The 9,669-nt window shown below is 41.4% G+C and overlaps 1 protein-coding gene across 3 annotated transcripts; it reads left to right on the forward strand.

Annotated features, from left to right (window-relative positions):
• The first annotated feature begins 875 nt into the window (after window positions 1–875).
• Window positions 876–9,315, forward strand: LOC107226738. Of its 3 annotated transcripts, none has more exons than XM_015667647.2 (6): window positions 876–1,262; window positions 2,315–2,486; window positions 4,063–4,271; window positions 4,488–4,562; window positions 4,675–4,960; window positions 5,510–9,315. In XM_015667647.2, the coding sequence occupies exons 2-6, from the start codon at window positions 2,321–2,323 to the stop codon at window positions 5,623–5,625; spliced, it is 852 nt and encodes a 283-aa protein (XP_015523133.1). In that variant the 5' UTR covers window positions 876–1,262; window positions 2,315–2,320; the 3' UTR covers window positions 5,626–9,315. The 3 variants fall into 3 exon arrangements, with proteins under 3 accessions (XP_015523133.1, XP_046599030.1, XP_046599031.1); XM_046743074.1 differs by lacking the exon at window positions 876–1,262 and adding an exon at window positions 1,863–1,913; XM_046743075.1 differs by lacking the exons at window positions 876–1,262; window positions 2,315–2,486 and adding an exon at window positions 3,009–3,939.
• The last annotated feature ends 354 nt before the right edge of the window (window positions 9,316–9,669 follow it).

Here is a 9,669-nt window from a genome sequence, read left to right on the forward strand (position 1 = left end):
CATGTATCGTGTATACAAAGTGATGGTTTAATGATCATGACCATACTATAGCTGCACATCGGATCATTATGGAGAAAAATTATCTAGGACAAATATATGCAAATAGGTGTTCTCTGCCGTGTTCTATAATTTATTGTATAATCACCGATTTAAATTGAGCCTTGCCGTCCTGAACATAAATACATACTAATGTATAAGTATGCATATTATTGCTGAATATACTTTTTTTCGTAACTCATTACAATAAACGCGACATTTGGGTGTACCGTAATTTTTCATACTTTCATTTCTCAGCATCATGCCGTATCAACTATCACCCGAAACTAATGACGTCTTCTTCATTAATTTCGATTGTAATACGATAATGTTGATACCTAATGGTATTATGCGCCATGTAGCGTATATGTACAATATATATAAAGCGTCATACGCGAAATCGTTGTTACGATTTTAACACTTTGGTGAGCTTCTTTGATACACGTGTACTTGACACGTGATGCATTCCTTGAGAACCAATCTGCCCGCCTGGTTAACTGCGCTGATTTCGATCATAACCTAGTGTATCAGCGAACTCGATCGCGGAGTGAAAATCTCACGATAAATCAGCGAATATTCTCCCTAGGTAGAATCACGAACTTATAATACATACTATAGAACGGTGAGTTGACTTCCCGGCTTCAGAGAGAGCACCTCTTATTCCTTCCTGTTTACCCTGCACTCATTCTTTACATTTGGTGCCATTTTTCGGCAAAGTGCAGTGGCGGGGTGGGGGCCTTGCACCCTTTCGCAATTTGATTAAAAGCCACCCCCGGGGGTGCCGAGGGCGGAGGGTGTGGATCAGCGGGGTTCGGGTGAGTTCGGGCGATGTCGTCCGTTCCTTCCCACGTACAGGGGCTGGAAAGATGCGCGAGCGACCGACGCCCGGCGCGGGTGGAAAACTGAGGGACCTTGCGTTTGGTACCAGAAACCAGCAGCGTCGCGGGTGTCCGTCGAACGCAGGGACGTGTCGCAGTCGTCCTCGTCCTCGTCCTCGTCCCCGTCGCCGCCGTCTTCCTCGGTCAGCAGCTATACAACGAGCCCTCCGTCGAAACCTGGACTCTTCACCGAGACCCTCCATCCACCCGCGACGTCCAGCGAGGCGTCAGGTTCAGTCTCGAACCGTCGCATTTCACCCTATCGAAGGGTAGCCAACAAACCCCCGGTGCATCGCGCCGAGACGGCAGAAATGGAAGTCGAGATGATGCAGGCACGTGGACGTTAGCGTAAGTCTCCGAGCTGAATCTCACCGTTATCTGTCGTTATCTTTCCCGATACGTGTCTCGTTGTTTGCGCGTAACGAGTACCTTGTACCTTGTACCTGCACCCTCGCCGATCAATGCTAGTTGCCGTTTTCTCGCCTTTTATTTCAATTGAGGTTTCCTACCACTCGCCCCCCTCGAGTCATCCGAGAGCAGGGATTCCCCTCGTCGGGACGGTATGTAGGTCACACAGCTAGCGTTATCTTTGCCGGATATATAAGGTGTCGAATCTCCGGGGTATAAAAATCCCATTCTCGCGTCATAGACGTATAGGCCAATCTTGCGAAGATAAGAAGTTTGTAACACGCGGCCTTGTTGTTTTGCCGCCGATCCGCTATCGTCCCTTTCCTCTAGCAAATTTGTAACTCGCCAATTATCGCCCCGGAATTTTGCGCGTGCGTTTATTTCTTTGGCAGCACGTGGTTCGCGTATCCGTTATGTACGGTATCCGGATTATAGATCGGTCGAGAACCACTCAGGCTAGTAGCTGTCCGGCCGAACCCCTTAATTCGTTTACACAAAAGCTGAATGGCCGTGGAAAATTGTTATCAATTCCCCTTGGGTTAAGGTCGTTTCGGCATGCCGCTGTCTATGCGGTATATTTGCGTATATCAGGTATACACGACACGCGATTTCAAAATTTCACGCTTACGTCTATCTACATACGATCACATTTGGATCTACCTGCCATTCGCAAGTTATCCACCCGAGTGAAACGCGAGAAATTCTAATCTAGTAGACCGTGCGCATTAATCCATAACTGCATAACGCAACCGGCCATTGTCAACGTCAGTTCCCGCCTTTTTTTCCCATTCTAATCTCCAGGTGTATAAACAGATTTACAAGCACTGCACGTTCTTCACAGTCAAAAGTCAACTCCGATCCGTCCGCTTGACGGATTCGCAATAAAGTCAGACTGTTCGTAATTTTGGTAGTTTCGTAGTTAGAGCATGCAGTCGCTTAAGTTCGGAATCCCAATTTCACCTAACGTTCAGGATTTTCGAATCAATTTGCAGGCGATTATGCTCCGTATTATGCCGCCAGAGGATGTCCAAAAATACGCCCACATAAAGCGAAAGAGCGTAGCCTTTCTGTCGAGTTTGTTTAGGACGAAAAAGTTTGCCTCGTCAGGAATGCGAATCGAGGACGAAGAAATGGAGCGCGCTCCGCGGATCGAGACACAAGCCGGTGAGTTCCTACGTAAAGCTCTTCTATTCTCTTCCCTTCTCTTTTCTTCCCGAGCTCAGCTCTTATCGTGACTGCAACCTCCACCCCCTCCGTAAACCCTTCGCAGATCGTCCCGTCCCACTTTAGTCAAGGGCTGCAATGCTTTGTTCCTCAACCACTTTACGCGGGTAAAGATAAGGAATAGATACGACGTGTGTAGAGTGTAGGTACGTATTATGTAAGACTCTTTTCTGCACCGATACGCATGCAGCCAAGTACGCTTTGTATATCGTTTCTAGATGAGTTCTTGTCACATACTCCGATGTACTAGCCATGGCCACTAAGCCAAAAGTAATCGATGCATCGATTAATCGATTCCAGAAAACAATCGATCACGACTCGATCGAATCGGTAAAAATTAATCGATTAATCGATCATTTTGTATTTTTTTTTTAAACGGTGCATATGAAACCAAAGTTGCATAAATTTTAGCATGCAATCTTTATGGCGAAAAAGTTTTTTCATCATTGAAAGTTTCATTCAGAATATTTTTCAATTTCTGGTGAAAATATTCACTTATCTTTCACTTGTTATATCAAATCGGTGTACTCAGTAAGTAAGGCAATGATAATAATTTATACTTTAATCGCATAAATTGATATTGTACTGCGTCGTTCGTGGGAGTAAGAAACAAAAAACCCGATTGTGAGGAAAGATAGTCAAGTCGGTCGACTAATCGAGTCTGAAAAATGATCCATTATACTCGATTGATAGGGGAAAAATAATCGTAAATCATTCGTTTTTGGTCATACTTATCCGGTACTCTTCAAAAAATCCAATCTACCGTTATTCACGTATGAATCACAGAATTGTCAACTGTGGTAACTGATCGTACGATCTAAGTTCGCAGTTTCAACTGACACGATAGGGCACTTGTGAGTAGGAAAATCATAGCTTCCTTGCTTGTTTGACATTTTGGTCTAATCGCAAGCTATAATTCGAACGAATGATGCCGAACTTTTGCGGTCATATTGCTCTTACGCTATCCTGCAGATTCTTGTCGCGAACCGTTGAAAATAATGTAGTTCGCTTTTACAGCGTTAGTAGGAGGGTATATAGTCGATATTACAGAGAAACCCTAACGATAAATCGTTTTTTCAACGACCATTAGCATATCTGCCCGTCCTCGCCGTCTCCGTGCTTATACCGCCGTTATACGTAGTCATGAAAGCGTCTCCTACAGGATATATCCATCAAAATCACTGTCAAACTTGATTATATCGATCTTGGTTGTAGCGAAGTCTCTCATCGTTGCAAGGAGTGGGCGACGATGCGGTGTACACGATACGTACAAATGTGTATGTGCCTCGGAGGATTTTAATTTTCCGGCAATCAAACCCTTCCGTCGCTGCAGTAACTGTATAATTGAGATAAATGACGGCGATAATGAGATCTATGTATACACTTAATGCCTGTAAATATAATCCCCGTTTATTATTATCGTTATTATTATTATACGATGACGATAACGAGGCGTGTGTGTACGTAGCTGTATAAATGAATGCCTATAAATAATCCTGATTCGATATTAAAACAGTGATTTCGACCGCTTATCGAAACGACAACAACGTAGCGCGTATCCCGTCGACGCTGAGCGTCGCTGCTGCCGCTGACGTAGTTGTAGCCTGCCAACCCCACCCCTCACCCTCGCACTCTACGCTGACCTTGACTCCGGGAAGGACCAGAAACATTGACCAAGACATGGAGGCGCTCCGGCTCAGTCGTCAGGATAATCCATTTTTGCAGGTCAGTCTGCGGGCGGAGTCCGACAGCGACAAAAATTACCCTCATGGAAAAAAAAAACCTCTTACGAGAATTTAGCATTACCTGTGAGGTGGAGGTGAGAATTTACGGCCAAGTTGGGTTTGTTTTTCCGTGAGAGTAGATGTGTGCTCGTAAATAAAATTGTTCGCCTATTTTTTACTCCATCTTTGATCCCCGATTTTAATTATTCTCCACCAGGTCCTGGCGAGTCGAGAGAGCCTTGTGGAGTCGATCGAGGAGTCAGAATCCGACGACGCGATCCTGATGTCTCAGGTAAAATCGATAAGGGCGTTTAAAACTACCCTAACGATAAAGTTGGATAGCTAGTGAAAATGCGTAACGACGAAACGTCTTGCCGAGGTGTTTACATATTTTTCTCGCACAGGAACTCGGAGACGCGGATCCGCTGACCCTCGCCCAAGTCCACGAACACCTTGTGCGAAGTCCACCGCCGGCTACATGGCCACACAACCCGATATTCCATTTCCCTCACCACAACAACCAGATCACCGAACACGGCAGTCAGGTCAGACTGCAGAACGATCAGCCTCAGGATCACAACCGGACGCGACACTTCCTCGTCGGCAAGGGACAACCCAAGAGTCCTAGTTTCCGAGGCGCCGACAGCGTTGTCGAACTCTCCAGGAGCGAACCTTCCACCGATACGAGAGGTAAGCATCCGGTCTTCCGACCGTGCAGGGCTTGGCTGTTTGCTTCGGTTGGAAATCGGGTGTGGGCGTGTTTTCGAGTTCACCTCGGGGTGATAAAAGTTCTATAATTTAGGAAATATTACGTTGATGTACCTACGCTAATCGCAAATCACCCTTCCGCTTTCACGTAAACTTGAATGTATACCTATATACGTACGGGTGTAGTCTATTTCGTGATTATTATTCACTTAGCTTCATCGTGCGAATCGATATGTATGGATTAGTTTGAATATGTCCCCGTTTAATACCACGTCTCTCAGTTTCAACGCACATACCTCCAATTTAAACCCAACGTCTGACCATCAGAATACCGTAGGTTTCACTTGACGCTGCATTCGAGTGATTCAAGCGAATGGTAAATACATCAAATTAATGACTTACAGCAGACGGACAGCCTTGACAAAAATATAACGGCATTGAGCTAGCTGAATATATATTGTTACTCGTTATCGCTCAACCACTGCCGAGGAAACTTCCGGAAGGTAGTGAACGATCATGTTTCTGTTAAAGATCGTCACTCGCATCCGTTTTCCTTGCTGAATCCAACGCCGATACGATCTCTGTCGGAGGTGAGACGCCTGCACAGATCAGCGGACGACAACGTCCAGCTGATGTCCTCGGAGTAGACGAGGATTCGGATGATCCGCGTGGGCGCGGAACCGAGGAACCCTTTTTATTCAACCCGTTTGGCTCCGGCTTTGAACTGCACAGAGGGCGACGTTTTATCTAAGGAAAGAAGATAAGATAATGCCGGCGATTGTTCTCGCCGTCGCGTCTCTGCAACCGCGGATGATGTAGCCAAACGTTACACTTGAGCCTTGGATTATATTTTACGGATATTTTGTTGCGTGCTACTGTATTTGTGCGGTGACTATAAAATTATAACCGATCCGAGTATCTTACCTGGTCATAAATCGTGTAGTCGTGATCACACAACGGCGCAAGAGTTTCGCTCGAATTTACTTATATTAAACATCGCCGCCTGATGATTATCATGACGATGATCATGATTATTATGATCGCTAAAATTTTACTCGATGTTTCATCACTTTTAACGACGTATTATATCCATGCTAATCAAGACCGAATTATAGACAAGTGGAAACTGCTGGCAGTGAAATATGAGTATATAACGAATTTAATTTATATATGTGTATGAAATGAGAAATTTAGTCTTATGTAGTTTTCATCAATTTTTACATTTCTTTATATATATTTGATATTTCTTTTAGTTTCTTTACGTTGGTCACCTAGTTCTTTAGGTACTTGATACATTTCCACATATACACAGAATTTTCGATGCGTATAAAAGTAACGTGTCTGTATAGTGAATATATATATACATATGTATATATATATATTCCCAGACACGTTACTTTATAATTGACATTTACGTTACATATATATATATGTATAGTACACAAGAATAAATTAAGCGTGGGTTGCCTTTTCGCTTGGATGTATAACGTGTTACGTAATATAGGATATTAGAGTAAGTTTTTAGAAAGTTTTAGCATGTTTTTGCGAACGATAGGCCTGATTCACCAGTTTCCTGCTATTTAATCGCCGACTTACCGCCGTTTAACATAAGTAATGAATATCGTTATTAATAGACATAGCATAAATCGTCCCTAATCGTCTCGAATAGTATTAATCCAACATACGCAGTATCTTTTATCCAGCCGTCGTGTCAACGCGCTCCAGGATAAATATTTTTACACTCATCACCCGCGTGCATTGATCGAGTGTGTAATTAAAATTCCCATACTTCAACACTGAGTGCGCAATGTTGGAAAAAATTAAGATTGCAGATGAAACTTTGGTTCAAAGAAGTTTTAAACAAGTGAAAAATGTAGCGTGAAAGGAATTAAGTGATTCTGTCCAACAATTTCTGTAACTTGTACGGTATACATGACACGGTGCAACGAGAAGAAATATTACATTTATTTACTTAAATTGCGTCGGATTCGTCCGCGACGAATGTGTGTTTCTACACTTCATCAGCATGGAACTAGGGGCAGCAATTTTTCTAAAGCGTTCATAGATCGTATCTATTGATAATATAGATGTGACAAAATTACATTTTGGCGCCCTTGACGCGTACTGAACACAAGCGTTGAAAATTTCTCGTCTATCTACGCACAGATATCCTGTCGAAAATTTAATCACGATAGAAATTTTGAACTTACGGGTACAACATGTAAACCTGCATACCCAAAATATCCCTATGCGTGAAAATATTACAATAGTTACATATTATAAGTTTTTCACTCGATGAATGAATTATTACTTTACACTTCCGCATTGCTATCAGTATCATACAAATATATACATGATACAATTATACACACAGTTAGTTACTATAATGCTAAATGACAACGTTACACAATTGAATATGGCTAATTGCCGTGATACCTGTTTGAAGATTAGCACGCGTTTCACAAGCTGTCGGGCAATTGGCGTTTGTGTTTCATTCAATGATTCACTTTACCGAATACATGTATTCGCTCGTTCGCCTGTTCATTGCATTGCGACCTGAGCGAATTTTACCCTTACAGTTAGTCAATACCTGTATCGGTTGATCGATAAATTAAATAAATTAAGCCATACTCCAGCTGCACATTTCTCGCGTTGCTGTCGCAGAATTTGCATTCCATAACTGCTGGTCAGTGTTTCATTATTTGCAAAACGCCAGCTCGCGAGTATTGCAGGATAGCAAATATACTATAATAATATACCTACATTGTGTATGAGGGTTTTTGAAGAAAAATTGTGCATCGTCAGCTCGAGGGGTTGATTGTTTCTTGATGAACGGCCTCTCGCCGAATTTTGTGGTATTTTCACAAAATTCCTGAGTGAAATTAAACCAAATCTTTTTTAAACTTCATTACTCTACTCGTTGTACGAATCTGTGTGATCAGTTTTCAGAATAGTGCGATTCACCCCTTGAGCAAATGATATATACATACCTTGTATGTAGACAAATGATATCTACAGTTATAAATTAGCGACCAAGTTAAATATTGGCCAATGAGAATTGAGATTAATTATAAATAGATATATTAGGAATGAATTTATAATTAGAAGAGGAAAAACTTTATCGAAAATTTATAAGTATGCGTTTGTTTCTGAATTTTGATAACCGTATCCGTCTAGCGTGCCGAGTAATTCTTATTCCTTCTAATCACTTCATGCAACGGATTATTTCATACTGTGAGCACACGCAGTGCCTGATTGGAAGAAATCAAAGGTACGAAGCAGTGGACCTCTGAGCAAGTCACATAATCCTGACGGTCGTTCGTAATTTCCGGTGCACTTCAATGAATGAATTTTTTCAACGCGGTTTAAAACAAATGCAATATCGGTGCGCCTCCTTAAAATATTATACCGCGGAATTGAATACTGTACGTATATGAAAGTTGATCATCGATTCAACTCAGAAATAAAAAATGAAGTGAAATTGAAGGCCTCTAATGTGTATGGTTACATTTTACTTAATACGGGTAAAAACGTTGCACAAAGTGTGAAAGAGGTAGAAATAAAGGAAAAGTAATATTAGTATGTTCGAGTTAGAGATGTTCAAACCTTCGCTTTATCCGCGCATCACACTAAAACTAATAAGGTAACAGTGTGTGGAACTGAGAAATATATTGTATTTTATAAATCACGCTGTAACGTATGTCAAAGTAAATTACACACTCTCTCCCGAAGCGTCTAGTTGCACCGATGATGTGACTCGCCAAGTAAATTACTTACCATGCAGACTGGTCAGATGACTTCTAAATGGAACTACATACCGATAAGTATGTATATCATTAAAAAAATATGCCAATTCCTTTTACGCATTATGACGAGATTCAATTCTGGGTGATGTGAATGTCGTTTTATGTAGAAATGAATATACATATATTTCCGTTATCGTAAAAAAGAAACCATCTTTTCGTCTCACCCGAACCATATCTATAATTTTTTGAAAAACTTTTAAATGCTATTTCAAAGCGTTACATATCCGACAATTCGAAGAATACCGGAACCGTTGACTGAAATTATAAAACTCACGTCGCTGGGTTATTTTTCGTAACTTCTTGCCAGGTCTCGCCGGGTTTGGGGGTAGGTATTAGCAGTTTCACGTATTATCAACCAAGTAAGTGACCTTGCAGATAAAAAAAGTTCTCCATAACCAGCAACTATCGCGTACAAAACGTTGGTCACGTAGCGTCGTCATTGTGAAATTGAAAAGTTGAGAAAATCATGCACCAGAAATATGTACGCAAGAATTATACAACGGAAAAATAAATGTCCATCAATTACATGAACGTGTATCGTTTATATTTTCCTGAATATATGAAAACTTTTATGGGCGACAGTAGCATCTCTAAGATGCTCAATTTATATTTCCAAAGTTTTTTACAAAGTCAACTGTGCGCTGCAAAGATTTTGAAAGAATTTTGAACTATTTTATTTTTACTTACAATCGTTTCAAGAATGTTCGTATGAAGAATTTTTTTTTTTTTGGATTTATCGAACACTTGAAATTATGAATTGGAACAACCTATGTTTCAAGTTTTGAAAATATCGAGAAAATTCTGGAACGCTTTTGTCCTTGTCAAAAGCACGTTGAAGATACTTAGAGGGCTGAACTTTTTTCCGGAGTTTTTCCCAATATTTGG

The sequence above is a fragment of the Neodiprion lecontei genome, chromosome 6, assembly GCF_021901455.1.
Source record: "Neodiprion lecontei isolate iyNeoLeco1 chromosome 6, iyNeoLeco1.1, whole genome shotgun sequence".
NCBI classification, from domain to species: Eukaryota; Metazoa; Arthropoda; class Insecta; order Hymenoptera; family Diprionidae; genus Neodiprion; species Neodiprion lecontei.